Source organism: Parasteatoda tepidariorum, chromosome 10, assembly GCF_982258835.1.
Source record: "Parasteatoda tepidariorum strain Cologne lab strain chromosome 10, Ptep-v5.0, whole genome shotgun sequence".
Lineage (NCBI taxonomy): Eukaryota > Metazoa > Arthropoda > Arachnida > Araneae > Theridiidae > Parasteatoda > Parasteatoda tepidariorum.
This window is the reverse complement of record NC_141764.1, coordinates 23,291,047-23,312,668: the sequence shown is the minus strand read 5'-3', so window position 1 is coordinate 23,312,668 and position 21,622 is coordinate 23,291,047. Positions and strand designations below refer to the sequence as shown.

Below are 21,622 nucleotides of genomic sequence, written 5' to 3'. Positions count from 1 at the left end.
TATTTTTCTAAATATATATAGAATTATTGTAAGTGTTTTATTCTGAAAATTACAATATTTCTCTCTTTTCTTTCTTAATTTTTTTCTTCATTTTAAAACTGAACATTTATAATATTTACCACAGTTTAAAAAATGCTTACAAAGAAAAGTCTTACAGTATTAATATTGAGTTTTTTGGCATTTAAAACTTTATTTTTTAAAAAAAAATTATCACATGTCTTAAAAAGTAGTCACTATAAAATATGCTGCAATTGTCTCTAAACTTACCCTATAGTTTTCAGTAGTCTCGCGGAGGAAAAAAAATTCTGAACACCCTAAAACATTTTCCAAAAAGCCTTGCATACATAACAATAAGAATAAGAATTAATTATGCACCCTATTTCAAATATTTTTGACAAAAAAAAAGTTACCGAGTATTTACGGAAAAAGAAGTCTGAAACAAGATTAGGTGGAATAAGCAAGCAAAATTAATAGATTTAAATTTAATTTCTATATAGAATCAATAACAAAATGCGTGAAGCTAAATCCGCGTTTATGAAATCAATTAAAACTAGACCATACAGAAATAACTTTTATTTCTCTAGTATTACTTATCGATCGAAAAATTTTGGATTCAGTCTGATGCTCATTTCAATCACACAAAAAAAAGTTAGAATCATCAAAATATGTCAGAAAGTTAAATACGCTAAAGATACGTAGCTTGTCTAGACACTCCATCAAAGCACTATTAAAATATAACTTTCTTAATGTCTATCATATATAAAGTAAACGTAGACGCAAATGTTTTTGTTTGAAACTCCATCGGTTATTTTAGACGAATAATCGTTGGTTTTGAATATTAACTCGTGCAGCTTCTGAACTTTGTATTCTTAGTACTTATGGATGCTTGAATGGTTTATTGTTTAAAACTCAACTTAAATGAAGCGAGAAAAAAAGAAACAAAAAGGATGTTTCAAGGTCAATATTTTTTATTTATTCTCCAGCCGTTTTACACCATTGTAGATTTGCATTCATTCATTCGTTCGTTCGTTCTTTCATTTTTGATCTTCGTTTTTCATTTTTGATCAACTCATTCATTTTTGATCTTTTTTACAGATTACTAGTCAATACCGGTTCCTCATTAGGGTTAAACGAATCGTAAATCTAAGTTTTAATTCTTTTCTTAAAAAAATTTCAATTTCGTTAATAATCAATGAGGAATTACTTTACTTTACTTCATTACTTCATTACTTTAGATCAGCCGTTCCCAAATGATGCTCCATCTACAAATTAAAGGGATACCGAGAGTTAGTACTTTTTTGAAACCAGTGATGAGTTTAGAAACTTCTGATTATATTTAGATTAAACCTATAATTAGTGATTTATTTATTCTTTCGGTTGCTTTTAGGAAACAACTTCAATTAAAATGCTAATGAAATAGAAATAGTCTTTTTGAGGAATAAATATAATATTTCTAATAATATTGAATAAATTATGAGAAAAAAACAAGCTTTAATAGAATATTGCATTAGTATTTCATATTACTCTTTTCTTTCAACATTTATAGCAGCTTTTTTAAAGTTTTCATTCTGAAGTAAACCATATTTCAGAATATCTTATTCCGTTTCATCTTTGTGCATACATCAAAAATAAATTTATGATTAAACTAGATTAAGCACAGGAACTGCAAATTAAAATTTTCGAGCAGAAAACTGAATTTAAGATCATTAATTATAAAACGATGAAAAAATCTTCATTCCTCAAATTAATTATTTTCAAAATAATATTTTTAAGTTATAACGTTCACAATTAGCTTAATAAGATCTATTTGCAAAATTAGGGTTCCGCCAAAGGAAGGTAGATTTTTAGGGTTCCAATGATTGAAAAAAATTGGTAACTGCTGCTTTAGATAATTATTACGTAGTTTCCTTTAATAATTCATGGTATATAATGTTTTTATAAGTATGAAAAGTTTCTATTGGTTTTGACTAACTGAGAATTGTCGTTTTTTAGTTAAACACATGACTTGGCACATAAAAACCTACTTAATATTGTTTTGTGAAACTATATTTTTTACGACACATAGTTGATAAAAAAAAATATTAACATCCGTATGCCTCTCATGTAGTGATTAAATTCATGAATATACCATTATTTTCATGCTGTTATATATAGAAGTGTCAACTAATGTTATGATTATAACAAGAATAAATAAATAATTAAAATTTTTGTATTATATGCGCAAAAATTGAAGAAGAGAGCAAAAAAAAAAAAAAAAAAAAAAAAAAAAAAAAACACTTTAATAGTTGTTGATGCAATGTTCGGATTTACTTATACTAGGACTCAGTCTTAATAGCACGAGAGTTAAACTGAATTCATACTAATTAATTAGTTCAAAAGACAATTAGGACAAAAACGCCCTTTCTCTGAATAAACAATCCTTTTCTCGACAGATAGATTAATGTCTATCATATATATCAAGAATCTCTTGTAGATTCTTGAGCCGTAATGGCTCAGGGGATAGAGCACTCGCCTCCCAATGAGGTGACCCGGGCTCGAATCCCAATGATGGCAGGTCGATACGAATTCCGCACATGGTTCGCGCAGACCACAATACTGACGTAAAATATCCTCAGGGGTAGAGGGCTCACTGTGTAAGGTTATCGTGTTTCTCCCCTTCATGTAATGCAAATACGGGTTAATTCCATCTAAAAAGTTCCATCTCCACGAAGGCTAGTTTGTCCCTATGCTTGATCTAGAATTTCTCTTGCCTTCTGGAACGTTCTCAAAATTACAAGGTTATGGAGCATTGTTCTCTTGCCTTCTGGAACGTTTTCAAAATTACAAGGTTATGGAACATTGATACTCGTAAACTCGGATTTGAGTCGGCAGTTCAACTACGGTGATAAAATAAAATTTAAAAAAAATTGTGGATTATTGATCCTCAGAATGATGTAGCTGCAATATGGTAAATATAGTCTCAATAGTTTGGGATGAAGAGAGGTAGAATTGAAATTATTACTTTTCAAAAGCTAGCTATTCACGTATTGAATTTCGTCAATTAAAATTTTGTAGATTAGATGGGCTCCAAAATCTATATATCATGCTATTCAAAATTTTTTGTTTATTAGTAAATTAATAATTGAAAAAACAATAAAGAAATTATAAAAAAATTATAAAAAATGATACCGAATTATCTTTGGATAAACAAGCAAAATATTTTAGTTTAATAAGTTGCTGAGGTATGTCGAAAAATGCAAACGTAATATTTACATTAAGGGGTTCAAACTTTCCAATACTTTTTTGCCTAACTATAAGGAACATACTTTTTACGCTTTTCAACTAGCACTCATGTCTTGAAGATTAAAATTCTGATTCTGTTGAGGAAAAAAAAAGGCATGTTTATTCAGTAAAAATGTTTTTGTCTGATCTCGTTACTAAAAAAAGTGTTTGCACTGATTAATTAGCATAATTAAGGCTAGACCCAAAGAACTATTAAGATTGGGTCCTAACACATCAAAACCCAATCATTAGATCGAAAAATATTTCCATATTCACTTCGTCATCTTACTCAGTGTAGTACAAATGATAAGTTGATTTATTGTACTTAGCAAAATTTTCTTAAATTATACAAGTAATTAACATGATTTTAATACATTTTTTAGGAGTTTAAAGCCAACTATGATAGCGATTCAACAGTTACAAACATATTTCCAGCTCCCATATTTGCTCGATTCCTTCGTGTTAAACCAACAGACTATGAGAAACAAATTGGCTTAAGATTAGAAGTTTTGGGCTGTTCTGAAGATAAAGGTAAACTATTAAGCAAAACTTTAAAAATTTACAATGAAAAATAATGTATATGTTCGTAAGCTCTCAAATTATATACTCCAACATGCCTTAGCAAATTATAATTCCGATAAGGGATATATTATGTATCTCGTCGAGTTTATAAAAATTTCATCAAAAAACCGTAAAATACTGATTGAAAGTATAATACTTATTCAATGTAGTGAAATCAACTTGTGATATAAATTATGTCTGAAAAAAAATAAGAGAGAGTAAATAATTTGCAATTAATTCCCAAGCTTATTTTAAATCAAAATCATAGTTGAATGTATTTATTTCAATTTCATTCTTAAATAATCTTTTACGTAAAAGATAATTTTTTCTAATTAAAGAATGTCGGCCCAGCATTACTTTCAATAATTAATATATCTTGCCTTGATTAATGTTTTGACGTAATTCGCAACTTAACAATACTTGACTATCTTATAAATAACATGCAACTGGATAGTTTCTTCAGGGTAAGTATAGTTCGTTCACCAGGAGTTGGCACTTGGCACCGTCTTCATCACGTGGTATCTGACGATACTATTTCACTAATTTTGAGAGAAGAATGTGAACAATCCGGAACAGGGTTGCTATTTGGCGATCATATGACAAAAATATTTATTTCGCAATCTTTATGTGCATTTTTTTAACATTAAATATTTCATAAATTTGATATTTCGCTCTTTTGAGTGAATAGTTTGTCCTTTTTGCTGCAATATATTTAATTAGCTAGAGTAACGAAAGGTATAATAGTGGATGATAAAGCGAAATAAGTGAATGAAAAAGAATTCACGGTTTGCGTTTGGCTCTCATTAAAGGGTTGTTTCAATTTCAAGCGTAGAGACGCTTTTTCCTCTTACTCCCGTGCTGAAATTAACTCTTCGTCCGAGGAGGTGGAGCCAAGAAGTAACGCCTACTCTCGACTCAGAACTTAGTTCAGAATAGCCATGTAGATCATGAAGCGCCTCCTCTTGCGAGTTTCAAATTGATTTAGGTACTCTAACAGGACATTTTCCGTACATTTCTCGTACACGGACATTTTCTCGTAGAATTCTAGTGACCTATATTAAGGAGCTCATTTAGTTTGGATAGAAAATAATCGACTTAACTCAATGGATTTGAATAAAGTTGGAAGACGGTAAAAACAGGGTTCCCGCGGTCCTTGAAAAATTTAAAAAGTGGTAGTAAATTTAGGGTGGAGCTACAATATATTTTTTTGTTTTAATAAGCTTTTTCATCGTAAAGTGCTGAAATTTTCGTGAATATATATATTTTTTAAAAAACATCTTTTAGTGGTGGCTACACAGAAATAAAAATGTCAAAATTTCTTTTATTTTTATTACCACTTTTTAAAATTCTCAAGGACCGTGGGAACCCTGTAAAAAGAACAATCTGGTAGTAAAATTATTGAATTTTTTAGCTGCAATTAAAGAATAGTAATAAGTTCTTACTTTTTTTAATTATGAATTGTTCATCACTATTTACTATTAGTCTGAAAGAAATATAATCCAATATATATGATCTTATTTTTCAATTGTAAAAAAAAAAGAAAGAAAAAGAAAAGAAAAAAAAATCTTGACAGTCAAATACATTTTAAAATTCTGATAAGTAATCTATATAAAACCAATTAATAAGACTTCTCTACTGTTGGAGTTTCGGAAAGTAATGTCGTTTTTCCTTATAAAAATGAAAATGATTTTCTCACATTAAATAAATATTTTGTCAGATTATATACTGACCATTCCGGTCTTACACCTTTTGCAATGTTTCTGGCAGTGGGAAAGTTAGTGCTGAGCAATATCTCCCAATATAAGGTGAGCAGATGTCCTCAAATCTTGAGAACAGTCCTCGAATCTCCTAGATTATACCAGAGATGCCAACTTGCTCCAGACAGCAAATATATAGTTTAAAGTGGTAGTTAATCAATTGTGACTCTTGGTTTAATAAATTCAATTTTGTAGATTTTTATCCACCACCATTTCTAAATAATTTGTAGGCTTATAAAATTCACCACTTTATAGCACTTATGTCTATCTACAACCGAAGGTAAATTTTTACACACAATGACAGGCGCCCCAAGGGCGATTAGCAATAGATTACTCAGAAAAGATTTAAACATGGATGATATCAATTGCTTTATAGCTAAACTGACCACAAAATTTTACAGCGACGCAAAAACATGCACCACATCAGATTTCAATAAATTGTTCGATATTGATATAATCCGTGATAATTCGAATTTCAGCCCAATTACCGCCTTTTTATGCTCAGACTGCATACTATCAAAATACTATTAACTTTATCATACAACTCTACTCAAGGGGATCTCCCCATTCCAAAGATGATTTTCCCTTCAAAACTAAAGATTTGCTTCTTTAAGGACTTGACTTGTTGTTACAACATACTACAACTTCAAAGATATATAGGACCTCCCAGAATACAACAAAACAGAATCGATGAATCGGTTAGTGGCGCTTCGCGCCAAACGTCGAGAAAACCCCAATATCCAGCATCCAGTAGCACTTATGTAGTTTAGTTACTAGCGGAGACTGGAGCTGTTAATTGTCTAATCGAGAGCTAAGCACAGTGGACTTCATTTTTGTTGATTACTCTCAACTCGTTTTCAAGTCATCTCGCAGCTTTTCCTCACCATGGCAATGAGCCAGCCCCCCCCCCCATCTCATCTTTAGCTTTATGCTCCTGACCTCAGTGTTTCACCTCATCGATCCTCATCTCATGATGAACGGGTAAAGGGCCATCTCGGCCTTAGGCACCCCGACCTACCAACAAGACAAGCACTTGTGTCATGCTATACCTTTTAAAAAGCAAGCAAAAATCGTCAAATATTTGCAAAATTTACTTTGCAGTTATTTACCGCTTTTTTTTTAATTATTTTGGCGTGCCCGGAGCAGTTGGCATCTCTGTTATACTCGAAAAATTTCAAACTCTTTAAGGATGGAAAATATATCAAAATTTAAACATGTGTTCCGAAATGCCCTCGAAATTCTCTAAAAACATATAGTTTTTTTATAAGCTATTCAGGGGTTTCCAACTTAAATGAGGACGGGGGCCACAATTAAAAACACAAATCAAATGGCAGGCCGCAACTTTATCAAAATTTTATGTAGGACTCTTTTATGTTTGAAGGAACGTTAAATATTACTGTCAGATTTTTACCAAGTTGTACAAAACAAAAGTATTGAATTACAAATTAAAATAAGAAGGAGGTTTTTAAAAATATTTAATTGCATGTTAAAAAATCCTGGCTACAATAACTTTACTATGCACCCATGTATTAAATAATTAATGTGCAACAGATATCTAATTGTTAAGATATAAAACTTTAAAAAGTTTGGTATTAAAACTTACATAGTAACACACAATGTTCAATGACAAAATTGAGGTTTGTCTGCTACAATCACCAGAGAATAGATATTTTAAATTTACAAAAGTGTGTGTAAATATTTTCGTCCAAAATGAGTGGTTTCAAAAAGTTAAATAGGGAGAATTTCTTCGAGAAAATTTCTGATACACACATTCTAAATTATATTCCCAAAATACAAAAAAAAAAAAAAAAAAAAAAAAAAAACAGCAACATACACGATTATTTTTGTATTTGAATAAATATTTTCTTGGATACAAAACCTGAGAAAAAAAATTTTTTGCACCGTTGGTATGATAAATTTAACAGAAACGAAGAAATTAAGATTTTTATTAACGAGAAAAGTATTTTAAACCCATATAGATATTTTACGAAAATTGTCCGCAAAAAAATACAACTAATATATTTTAATTCGCGGGCCACAACAAAAGGCTTCGTTGGCCGGATGCGGCCCCCGGGCCTCCAGTTGGAAACCACTGAGCTATATGTTGTTTTAATAAGCTATATGTAAAATATTAAAAAATTCAGAATTTGCATGTTTTTTTTCAAAACAAATTGTTTTGTCTTAACAGATACACTAACAAGATAACACTAATACAATGGAAACGCCATACTCATCTTAAAATAATTTCAGCAAAAAATAAATTTTAATTATCATGTACTCATTCTTTTAACTTGTGTACAAAAAGAGAATATTATATATTTCAACACTTAGTAATGAAATCAAGTCTTATGAAAATGCTACTGAACTTATTAGTTATCAATTTGTAAAAATAAAAAAATCCTTGTTACACATATAAATTTATAGTTTCCGTAAATATATGGGTATGCTCGAATCGAAACATTTATCGAGGACTCTCCCCTGATTTGTCATCAAATCATGGTTTATAAATCTGGTTACTTTAGAACTGTGGTAATTCCAAACAGTGTATTTAAATTTTTCTTCTTCCATTTCCATCCATCTGACGTTTCGGGTGGAAAATGCCCTCCTAAAACTCTATGTTTTTATATTATATTAACTATATGTTATGTTCGTATGTTAACTATTGTCTTATCAAGTAAAGATCTTGTTTCATTCGATTCACGGTATTGAAAACAAGACCTCTTTTTTCGACTTTCCGCCTCGTGCAAGCCCCTCCCACCTCATTTTTTTTCAATATAGCATCGATAACTCGGAGAAGATAAACTTAAAATATTCAGATATTGGTCCTAAAACCTTGCATCACTTATTTTTTACTCCGAAACCATAGTTATTTGATCTTTCCTTATTTTGAAAAAAAGATCTGCACTGGAAAAAAAAAACAGGGCGTTACTTTTCCTTGCATGCCTAATCGCGATCTAATAAATTTTTCAGACTCTGAGAAGTAACGCCTACTTTTAAATCATAGCTATTAACAAACTCGGAAATGTGTCAATTACTGATTCTATAGGCAATAGTCTTGAACCCTAAAAGAATTCTCGTTGACCTTTTGCTTTTTCCTTTTATTTCAATTATATATGTCATAGTTTATAAAATAGTTTGTTTTTGCTACATTCAATGTGTAATGTTCTTTCAGTTAGAAATTTAAAGTAGTTACGCAATTTAAACCCCTCCCACTTCAGTATTTTCAAGATGGAATCAATAATGTGGAGAAGATAAAATATTCAGATATTGATCTTAAGCCGTAGCATCACTAGCTCATATTTTTACTCAGAAACCAGCCGACTTAATCTTTATTTTTATTTTTTTAATTTTTAATAAAAATTTACTCCGTGAAAAAATAGGGCGTTACTTTTTCTCCCTATCCTAATCGCAATATAATAAATTTGTCAGACTTTGAAAAGTAACGCCTACTTTTAAATCATAGCCATCAAAAAACTAGGAAATTTGTCAATTATTAAAGTTATAGGCCACAGAATTAAAAATAAATAAAATTGAAACATGCTGGTCGTTTTAAAACACTCTGTACTCTTATTCTCTTTTATAGTTTGTATGGAACCTATGGGTTTGGATAAAGGGATGATAGAAGATGGCCTTATCACATCTTCTTCGTTCAAATCAGACACCACGAAACCGTGGAATGCTCGGCTGAATAGTGATACATCATGGTCAGCGGCTGTAGCTGATGACAGTCAATATTTACAAGTGAGTGGTATCCTAATTAAAACGACTTTTTTCAAACAAATATATGGAATATTTGACTTATATTGGAATGCTAATGTTAGTATTATAGTATTAGTCACACTACTATACTATAACAGGCCGGCCAACTACTACGCCTTATGCAAAATATTCTATGTGGTAAATTTTTTAAACGTAGTTTACAGAATTTCAGGTAATTTTGCCAACATTTTAAAAGTTTTTCCACTAAAGAACTGGACAAAAGTGACGTTGCATCTAAACTTTTAAATTATTTATATGTAATAGTGTGGAAAATAAATTTAAATAAATAAAAAATAATACATCAAAACATAAACATAGCTACCTTTAAAATATTTTTTTACAAAAAGTTAGAAAGTTGGCCGCCTTGCTATAATACTAATATTAATATTAGACCTCTAATTTTTATTCCTTAGGATAGAAAATTTAACACCAAATTTTAATGTTAAAATGTGTAAACATTTGGTACGTTATTTTCGCGCTATATTATTAGACATTTGGTATCTTTCTTTCATTAAATTAGTCATTCATGAACATTTAGTAATTCTTTTTTTAGATTGCCGAAAATCTAATGCAACATTATTTTGTTAATCACACATTTATTTTGGTAATTCTATATATGTTTCTTTTTTTTTCTATTTTAGATAGACTTCAATGATTTAAGAAATATTTCTGCTGTTGTGACTAAAGGAGCTGCGGATAAGCCAGAATGGGTATCAGCGTTCGAAATCATGTACAGTGATGACGAAAAAAACTGGAATTCAATTAAGAACGGCAATGGCCAACCAATAGTAAAAGGATTTTAAATAGTCACTTCATTTAAATCAGATTTATATTTGATTATAACTGAATTTTATAAAACTGAGGCATTTCAATCAAACGTTTGTGTACTTAAAATAGGTTTAAATCGATTATTAGATAAATAATGATTTTAAATTTGTTCAACTCTGCATAAAAGCTCTTCTCAGATTTTTCTATTTCACAGTATTTGGCCAAAAAGCACGCACCGCCCATCCATGACCAAGCCCCTAGCCCCGTTTTTCAGAGCTCTATCTTTTAGCAGTCATGGCAGGAAAACCACATAATTTAATGACGTCAGAAGACGGGGACAGTGCCTGAGCTGGTACACCTTTCTTCAAACTTCCACATCCAGCCACGACAGATTAGTTAATTGTCATCTATAACATTCTAAAACAAATTAGGCTTTTTTGCCCATAATGATTGAAGATCAGTATTTATTAAAATTAAGTATATAAAAGTTGAAGCAATATTAGTAAATAAATTCAGTATAAAGATTAAAATGCTCTGACTAAATAAAGAAAGAAAGAAAGAAAACAGAGAAAGTAAGAATTAACGAAATATTACATTTAAAATGAATTAACTGAAAATTATAAAATTTTAAATAAAATCAATTCTGGAAGAGCAAGAAATATTATTTTATTGATGAACGGTTATACTGTTAGTACATGAACACTGCAAGAAATTTAAATTTAAAATTTGTACGTTTAAATTTACAAAACTTTTGTACCAGAGACGTTCTGTTTTTCTTTTTGAATACTACGCACTTGCATAGCATACCACGCGTTGAACAAATAAAAATTGTTACATTTTTTTTTTAAATGCATGGAACTCGAAGCACAAAAAAATTAGTTTTCGCGTTACTGTTTTGTAAATTCCAAGCATATCTGAAGGTGACATATTTGTCGCCCATGCGTATAATTTCAGCGACACTCGTAGAGCATTTGGCAACAATTGTCGCCACACTGGCGTGAACCCTACAAATATTATTATTTTACATTTCAACATATTATGTTATTCATTTTTGTTACTTTTTCAGACTTTTATTGGAAATACCGATAATGACTCCCCAGTTACAAATGTCTTCCCTCACACTGTGTCTGCTCAACTCATCCAAATTATTCCAAAAGATTGGAAGGAATGGATCAGTTTGAGAGCAGAAATCCTTGGCTGTTATCATCCATATGGTAAACCAGAAACTGTGTCACTTAATTAATTTTAAAGTTTAACTTATTTGTATTGATCTGATATAAATCAAGGAGACAGCTCATGCAATGAATACACACGTTTTTTATACAGTGTATGTTACTATACATCTCGAAAACTTGTGTGATTTGCTTATTGACTGAATCAAGATTTTCTCGCATTTTGTCTGGGTAATGTGCACGATAACGACTCCCTCAAAGTTTAAAAGTTTGTTTCTCCCATTCCATCAACTAATTTGTTGGTTGTTTGATATTAACTTTATTGTTTAGTTATCTAAAAATTTAAGTGTATACAGAAACGTTGCTGCTAGCAGAGCAAATTTTTCATTTTCGCTTTAACTATTATCTAATTTGTAATGAACAAATTAACAATTACCTAATTGGTAATCTGAAGATAATTTCAGATTACCTTGGTGATTTGATAAATAAAACAATTTTCGGTACTATAGCGGACCATCCTAATTAATATGCACATTGCCTTAATAATTTGCAAAATTGATTGATATTTACATTTGATCTGTAACAAGTAGACCAAATTCAAGATAATTTGTTAAGTTTTTGACTAAACACTTTCTTTGTAAAAGCTGTAAGCAAACATTTCGTCAAATTTAGGCAATTATCATTGATTATTGTATGAGTAAGAAAGACGAAAAATTATTAAAGGACAGGCATGAAAAACTTTAACAGCACAAAAATACGAGCCTATAATTAAAGACCCATCAGTCACTTTATTATTGATTAGAGTGTTCTAAAGATAGGTTATATTTAAGCATAAACTATCTGCACGTGATGTTTCTTTAGAATAGTAATGCTGCTTTAAATGTATGTCCGTTCTTTCATTGATATAAAGCTGTTTTCTGTCTTCCTTGTTATAATTTAAATCATGCTTACTTGTACACTTGTTATTAGCATTCTAAATATTAATTTCATTTCAAATGCATTTTTTAAATTCTAAAATCACCTTTTCTCCTTGACCATAGAGACCCAGACACAAACTATTCCATCACGTGATTTGGTTTTGGAAGTTACGCAATCTCCTTATGGTAATTATTTGCAAACATTTTTTTCCTCAGATAAATAAATATATAATAAAGCAGGAAATAATTATCACATACTAAATAAATAAAATAAGAAACATGTCGTAAATGACGGAATAACACGAAAAATGAGAATTATCCTAAAACTGAACGAACTGACGATAAAGCAACGTAATCTGCTTTCTTAAAGAGGAAATCAGTTAACGCATAAGCCAACTTTCTTCATAAAAATTATCTAAAATGAAAGTCTTAGCTTAACATTCATCTACAGAGAGCAAAAAGAAGGGAAAAAATGAACACCTTTAATAACTTTTGATCTAATCGTAGGATTTTCACGAACAAGGGACTCATTCTTAATAGTTTAAAGAGGTGAACTCAAATATGATAATTGATTTGTGCAGACGTTACTTTAAGTTGGGTCATCAATCACAAAAACATACCTTTTTAGAATAAACATGTCTTTTTCTCGACGGATTTGAGTTCCTGACCTTCAAAATATGGAAGATAGTTACAATCTTAAAAATATGGCCTCAATATTTTGGTCAGGAAACCGTTTGAAAGTTCGGACTTCTTATTGTTACTCTTTGTGTATTTCGCTATAACTCGAAATCTTTTCGAGCGAATTGAAAATTTTTGCACACAATCATAAAGCTCGTTCGTCCATCGATAATTCTTAGCAAAAGGTATTGATTGTGAACAATTAGTTATTATTCTTTTATTGTTTTATTTAGTAATAGTAAAAGAAAATTTGAATTGTAACATATAAAAATTTTACATCAGTTTAAAAAATGCAACTTTATATGGCGAAATAGAAAATGTGAACGTAATCAGTCGAATAATTCCAGAAAAATCGAATTTTAAATATACAACTACGACTATTTTAGTGTGGTTTTCCATTCTTAATTCAGGAATTTCCTGTATTTTTCTCTTTTTTGCGCAATATATCTGATTTATCAATAGCTAAGAGTTGACAAAGAAGTGAAAAAAAAGTAGTAGTAGATACTTGATTATCCCAAGTGGAAGTTTTATTGCGTTACCTACCGCCTCAGCCTTAAAAGAAGCAGTGTGCTTTGAATTCAAATACAAAAATAAAGATTTATATAAATATACTATAGTAGACAGAACTATCTTGACTCTGCAAAGAAAATTCTAATAATAAACACTTGTATTACTTCTACACTTTTTTAAAAATAGATACCTCACTTTTATGGGACGTTGAGCATAAAGGGATTATATAAAATTTAGTTGCATTATATCTTTTGTTCACAATTTTTACTTTCAATGTTTCTAAAGAACCACATTCTCTTACAATTTTAGGAGCGTCATCTACCATGGAATCAGATAAGGTTCGTGATGAACTTGATGAACTCCCTTACGGTAATAATTTTTTCAAATTTAACATGATAGTTAATTTATCTGTTTTAACACAGTAACTAACTTATCGATTTTAACATGATGGTGACAAATTTATCAGTTTTTACCAGTTAAAAATTTATCAGTTTCTTAGTAAATTTATGAGTTGTCAATTTCATAGTATGTTTTTAAAACATAGTATGTTTATGCTCAATTTCGTAGTATGTTTGCACAGAAAAATTTTTGGTATAAAGCTATAAATAAGTTAAATTTCTCTCCTTATATACTTTGGTCGATTCGAATTTCGCATGGTAAAAATTACATTATTTCAAAAAGCTTCAATCATGATTTTTACAATTTTGCCTACAGTTTTGCTACATAAAACCTTCCAAAACATTAGCTACAATACTTTGTCTTTAGAAAGAACTCCCCTCGCCACGAAGTTGAAGTCCGTTTACTGTAATGGAAACAAGAAATAGCGCATTTCAAAGAGGGGAACTTCTTTTTCCCCTGACTCCCTTTCTCTCGACGATCCGAGCAAAACCCTATCACAAATAATGACCCAACACCCCTACTTGAAATGGTTTGACCTCGTAACCATAGTCACTACCACTACTTCAGACGGCTAGGAGAGTTCTTTACATAGGCAAACTATAAAGGAATTTTTTTTAATTCTAGTTAGCATAGAAGTGTCCCTATATTTCTACTTAACCCCTGCATATTTCCTTCGAAAAATAGTGCGTTGTGGTTATTATAAGTGTATTAAAACATAGATGCTTTTTCATCACCCTTGTTTAAAATTGTAAGATCCGCGATCATGATTATCTAATATGTAACAAATATTATAGCTTTTGCCTGTTCGAATGGAAAAGAACTAGAGAAGTCGATTCTTCAGGAATCTCGAATTGAAGCATCTTCGTCTGTACCAGGAGGAGATGAATCTCGACTACCCTTTAAAACTCGGGGATCGAATGGACTAAAAGGGGGTTGGGTACCTAGAGTGGAGGATAGGCATCCATATTTACTCATCGAGTTCCCACAAGAGGAGATGCTCACTTCAGTTCACGTAAAAGGTAAGATTTTGTAGTTTAAAGGACTAGGAGGGCCAACAAAAACCTCACTGCTCTCAACAAACCTCCGAACTGCTTTCGTGATTCTTTCATTGGATACTTGTGTGTTTTAATTCGGCTTCGTATGAAAGTGGTATTCTTTTTAATTTAAGTTCTTAAAGTAGGCCATACATAGAGTCTGTTAAACCTTTTGATTTTTTTAAATATTTCAATCAATTTCTATACATAAAGATTCAATTTATACGTCACCGCTAAAGTTCGGAAGTCGTTAATAAGCATATTATCCTTGTTAAATTGCAGATTAACTAGAGTAATCCACTAGAGCGTGGAATCAAGAGTTTTCCGAAATTTACCTAAGTAGTGAGCGCTTTAACGGTTTCCGCATTGCTCAAAAGTTTTTTTCTTTTATTTCATTTACTTGATCCTTGAAATATTGAAAAATAAATAATTGACATGTTAACCCCTTAATTCAGAAAAATGAACCAAAAATGGAAGTTTTTTTTTGACTGTTTGATTTTGTTCTGTATATTATTATGAAAGTTAGAAAACGGTTTTTTATTACAAAAATAAAATTTTAAATGCAATAACTACTGTATTTATAATTTTTACCTAGACATAAAAAAGTAATGAATTACACACTCATCTTATTCAATTAGAGCAAATTAAACAAAATTTTGAAACTAAATATAATATAACTAGTATAATATAAAATAAAAAAAACACAACAATATGATTTTCAATACATAAATTTTACAAATCTATTACAGTATGGTATATCCCACATCCACAGCTGACAACACCCACATTTTCCCTCCCTCGACTGAATTCGTAATCTGTGAAAAACTAGGACCACTAATGCCATCTATTAGGAAAATAGTGAATTAAGTATCCTAAAGTAGAAACGATATCAGCTTGGGTTTCACAAAATAGAAACGTTAGTTTTTCTTCTGCTGCGGGCGACACTGGCAAGGGGTGAATTTCCTTAATGGCAATAATATTTTAAGCCGTTTGATTTTTTACATTATAGTTTTTTAAGTGGTTGATAAAATCAAATGATGTGTTTATTGTTTGATTACAGTAACTTTATTTTTCAGATAATCAAAAATAAATAAAAGACATTATGTTTATTTAAGTGTACAGGTAATGCTGTTGTTCAAGTAAAGATCTACTTTTCACTTTAATGAATACTTAATAGGTAATTTGCAGATTATCTAGGTAGTTTGCAGACTACTTAGGTAATGTAAAAAAGGAAACAAATCTTTGGAAATGGATTATCCTAGTTAATCTGGACATTAACTAGATGATCAATAGAATAACTGATCAGGACATATAACATATGATACCTGTGCATTTTTGTGTTCTTGCATAATATTGATTTTGACTTTTAAATTGTGTTTTGATTTATTTTTCGATATGCTATTAATTAGATTAAGAACTTTTAGAAATTTTTTTTGTGAATTTGGTTGATATACATTTAGCAACCCACCTCAAATATTCTATTTTATTATAGTGTTAAGAATTTGAAGGAATCAAGTACTTGTTATTAAAATTATACATGATTGTTTTATTTGTATAGTGGTCCAACTCCACCTTTGATCATTTTGAAATACAAAGCTTTCGCGTCTAACGAGTGTTAGACTTTAAAACTTGGTTTAAATGACTTTGTTTCTGCCTTGGTTGATTTGTAGTACCTTCTGTGCACGATTACGACGAATTGAACTACGATGAACTATAATAATAATAACATTTATTTACATAACAGAGGTAAGTTCACACAAGCTGCGGAAGACCGCAGGCAATCCTTTTACATGACAATCACGACTACAACTGTATTACAACAAACTTAGGGGAGGCAGCCGGTAGCTGCTTACTTCGCTCCTTTTACATTGGAATGTGCGCCAAAGCGCCTTGTGCAAATCAATTCGGCACACACCCCACCGGTGAACAGAATGTTCACCTAATTAATACCATTTAAGCATTTACAATAATACTTATCAAAATAAAGATATAACTAAAACTGTTATCATAATGAGACTATTCACAAACAATTACAAAAAAATATTACAGATACAATAAACATATATTACGATGCAAATTGAATATATAAGAAAAACTCTACGAAATTACAAAGAGCAAAATATTTTTAAACGTGTATACATACTTAAGGCTTTCAAACTGGTTAAAAAAGAAGTGAATTATTTAAGTTACTCTTATCTGCAAAATAGAAACAAAATTAGTAAAATTTATCAATCAATTTCTAAAGGATAAAGAAGCTGTATAGGTGTTTTTTAAACTGCCTTTAGAAGTTGTAACTAAGCAAGATCTGACATAATTGTCTCTACCTAAAAATATTTCCTGAATGATCCCCAATTCCCACAGCAATTTTGATTTAACATTTCCTTCAATAAGAACAATATCATTAACCTTCAAATTTTTATGAATAGATGAAGTTTTAAATTGGTTATTAGTTTTTAATTGAAGTAAATATTGTTCTTTCCATCGTTTCCATAATTGTTTAATAAGGAGAGTTTGGTAAGTTTTTCTTTTACTGTAGGAATCCCTTGCAGTAGTAGAATCTAATAGTTCTATGAAATGGAAGGGATATTTTGATTGTCCATATCCTAATTCGAGGAAATGAGCCGGAGTGAGAGGTTCAGGCTCTCCTGAACTATTTTCGACATACGTAAGAGGTCGATTATTAACAATTAATTCGATCTCTGTGAGTACGGTCGAAAGTTCTTCGAATGTTAGTAGAGCCTTGCCTAGTATTTTTCTCAAGGGTTCCTTTATGGTTTTAACTAGTCGTTCATAGAATCCACCCCACCAAGGGGCACGTTCAACAATGAATTTCCAGTGGATACCCTTGTCTGCGATGAAGTGTCGAAATTCGCTGTCCTTCAAATTTTGGTGAAATACGCTAACTCCTTCTGAGCAACCTTAAACGTACGCGCATTGTCCGAATAAATAATCTTGCAGTTTCCTCTACGGGAGAGGAATCTCCGGAACGCAAGGAGAAAACACTTAGTTGACATATCTGATACAAGCTCTAAGTGAACAGCACGCGTGACTGCACACGTAAACAGTGCGACGTAAGACTTATGAAAGTCTTGTCTGTCCTTTACGAGTATTGCTCCTGTAAAGTCGATTCCCACAATTTGGAAAGGGGGAGATTGAGAAATTCTGTCCTGAGGCAGCTGTCCACTTAATTGGTCAGCTGGTTTGGCATTATATTTTTTTACAAATGAGACAAAGCCGAATGATTGATTTTGCTAGCTGACGACATTTAGGTATCCAATAATTTTTTCGAATTTGAGTCAAAGTTGCCGATACACCACAATGAGCAATACGTTCATGTTCCCTAATCACAAGCAACTCGGCAAATTTACTACGCCGAGGAAGAATTATTGGATGCTTTTCACCCAAGTACAAATCTGCTTCATTTAATCGACTGGTAACTACGATGAACTATAACAATAATAACATTTATTTACATAACAGAGGTAAGTTCACACAAGCTGCGGAAGACCGCAGGCAATCCTTTTACATGACAATCACGACTACAACTGTATTACAACAAATTTAGGGGAGGCAGCCGGTAGCTGCTTACTTCGCTCCTTTTACATTGGAATGTGCGCCAAAGCACCTTGTGCAAATTAATTCGGCACACCTTCTATTTGACAGTAGAAATAGTTTGGAGTTGTTCGAGATTTAAATATAGAATTGTATGAATGTGAACATTGGTATTAGCGTTACGCATTGGTATTAGTATTAGGATGGTCTTAGCTTTACTTTCATGTTCATACATGAATATTGTATGAACATGAAAATAGAACTAATACCATGGATTTTTTTTTTAATTTGTGGAGTTGAGCCACTATTTTAATAAGACCTTCAAATGTAAATCAAAATCAAATGTAAAAAATTTTACAATTGCAATTAAAACTAGAATATTTACATAGGAACTAACTTGTACGATAGTTGAAAATATAATTATATTATATTTCTAGTTATTTCTAGTTGAAGAAGCAAATGACCCTTAGGATTAGATACTTAAATAAATTTTTATTTAACACAGTGTTTTTAACACACTGTAGTATGCTCAAAATATGGGCGACTTGGTGACAAACTCGGTATTTTGAGCACACTACAGTGTGTTGCAAAAGTTAAAGGTACTTTTTTGAATGATTCGGGGAAAAGTTTTCACTCTTCTTCCTTAATGAAACTGAGTTATTTTTTAATTACTAGGAGGCTCCGATAACCTAGCCTCGTGTTTTTCTCTTGTTTTATCCCTGTTTTTTCCTACAATAGTAAAATAAATTAATTACTTATAATAAAAAAGTAGTCTCTGTAGCTTTAATTCTATCCGCAGAGCAACCCGCTAGGTATTTTTAACTACAAATTTAACCCGTTATCGTAGATGGGACACCGGTGTCCCTTTTACATATGTTTTTTCTGACACTTTAATTACGAGTAAAATTTTGATGTTGCTTAGTTATAAAAAAATCTATTAGCTGCTAAAAAATCTGTTAAGATTATCGGAATTATATTTGTACTAAAATACAAAAAGTAGTTTGAAATTTTTTTATACATATAAAGATATTAATCAGTTGATTTAGTAAATTTCAGAAATTTCAATGATGAGTAAAAAAATTTTTTTTTTGTTTAAATAACTGTAAATAAGTGAAAATTTGAACTGTAAATAATTGAAAATTGTAAATAAGTAAATATTTGAATTTATTGTTTGAAAGTGAGACGTGTATGGAAGATTTTACCTTTTAAATCAGAAAAAGGCACCGGTATGTCATGCTGTTATTTATAACCATAAGTTATTAAAATGCTAAATACAATATTTTTCACTTATTTGGACCTAAATCGATACAAAATAATGAAAAATAAGTTAAATAAAAATTCGGCGTTAAAGAGTTAAGAATTCATAACTGCCGAACAAATCATCGAATGTTATTTTTCATCATTCCACAGTACTCCTTGTGCATTTTTATTCACATTTGTTTTTCTAATTTTTATTGCCTAGGTTTTAAATTTTTTTGCTCGGCGAAACAAACTGTAAAATTAAAATGAGTACCCAAAACAGCAGCTCCTACGATTTACATGTACCTAATTCACCTAATGTGCCAAATTTTAAAACTTTTAGGATTTTTTAAAAATGTTCTTATCTTTGCACTTAACGCTCTTGATAATATTCGTAGTATAATATTTGTTGTTTATGTAATGGCATTCAGGGAACGTTAAAGAGCATCTGTAAATGCTCTAGCTACTACAAAAAACTCTTACACGAACAAAATTTAAATTGGCCGATATGTAATTTATGATTGATAAACATTTTCAACATTGCAGATGTACTGTTTGTTCAAAGTTAGATGGTATTATTTGCAGTGTTCATTTCTTATCTTAGGTAGAGAAGATGAAGATAATTGGGTGACTTCTTTCAGAGTCATTGCAAGTCCTGATAATAAAAATTGGCTTCCAGTTTTTGGAGAAGATGGTACAGAGGTAAGTTGAATTATTAATATCTATAAGTCGTTCAGGAAAAATTCTTGATCACCCACAGCTTGATTCTATGATAAAATCTTGAGTGTATGAAGTTCTACAGTGAATGCATTTTAAATGCTATCACTGTTTATGCTAATATTAGCATCCATGGGTAAATTCCGATTTTGGTATAATGTGATTCGGAAATTCCGCCTCAAGACATTTTGTCCTTTGAAAATTCTGCCTCAAAACATTTTTTCCATTAGAAATTGTGCCTCTTATTTTGTCCATAGCAAAGCCCGCGGCACGATTTTTTGTCCATAGCAAAGTTTGCAGCACGGTACTTTGTCAATAACACAGTTTACAGCATAATATTTTATTTGATATTTTATTGCATTTTTATTTGCAACATTGCGTAATGTTATACCTATGATTATTTTTTTATTATGTTTATTAAAGTTTATTTATTTCAGATTTCAAAAGTGTTCCGTGACTTAAAAAAGTAAAACACTTTTGTTTTAGATAACTCAATTCATGCTATTTGACTATTATTATAAAAATTCGTAATCAAACTTTTATACTCATATCCATGATTTCTTAATGGACAATATTATTATTCAGGTCCTTGAAGGAAATGAAGATCAAGACACACCCATACATCACTACTTCAAACAACCAATGAAAGCAAAATTCATCAAAATTATTCCAGAATCATGGCACAAATGGCCTAGTCTTAGACTGGATGTTCTTGTCTGCCCATTTGAAGAAGGTAAGATTCATGAAAAATGCCATTTTTATAACTTTTATTTTTTACTTTAACAGCGTTGTAACTATATTTTATCAAAAATGTCAACATTAAAATATTATCGTGACAGTTGAAAATTTGCTACATGTCTACATTTATTTAGTAAATATCATTAATAGTTGTTAAATATCGATATTTCTGTGTAACTGTTAAAATGTCACTGTGAAAGTTAAGTATTTGGTGAACGTTGATATTCATATAATCAGTTTAGTGAACGTCCGAAACAGTTAGGAGAGAGTCGGATAGCCCCGCCCACTTAAGGAATATTGCTTATATTTCTGTATAATATTGAGTAATAATCAATATTTTTGTATGTTTCTATTGTTTGTTCATCTAATTAAATAATGCAAAAAGAATAAACCAAAAAAAAAGAATAGTTTAACTTAAAAAAATAGAAATTTAAAAAAACATGTTTTTCAGCTCTTTTCAAAATGTGTCGGGTAGCCCGGCCCAGTTACAAAAATTATGTTTTTTTTACTGCTTTTTCAGGTGTAAATGAAAATACCAATGTTATTGGTATTAAAATGAA

The 21,622-nt window shown here is 30.6% G+C and overlaps 1 protein-coding gene across 1 annotated transcript in view; it reads left to right on the top strand.

Moving 5' to 3' along the window:
* Window positions 1-21,622, top strand: part of LOC107439698 (uncharacterized) — a 310,740-nt gene that overhangs the window by 244,505 nt on the left and 44,613 nt on the right. The window contains exons 80-88 of the mRNA XM_087152696.1: window positions 3,645-3,792; window positions 9,163-9,320; window positions 9,980-10,126; window positions 11,173-11,320; window positions 12,319-12,381; window positions 13,693-13,752; window positions 14,577-14,801; window positions 20,212-20,309; window positions 20,910-21,057. Of these exons, the coding sequence (XP_087008822.1) occupies window positions 3,645-3,792; window positions 9,163-9,320; window positions 9,980-10,126; window positions 11,173-11,320; window positions 12,319-12,381; window positions 13,693-13,752; window positions 14,577-14,801; window positions 20,212-20,309; window positions 20,910-21,057 (1,195 nt within the window). The remainder of the gene's footprint in view (window positions 1-3,644; window positions 3,793-9,162; window positions 9,321-9,979; window positions 10,127-11,172; window positions 11,321-12,318; window positions 12,382-13,692; window positions 13,753-14,576; window positions 14,802-20,211; window positions 20,310-20,909; window positions 21,058-21,622) is intronic.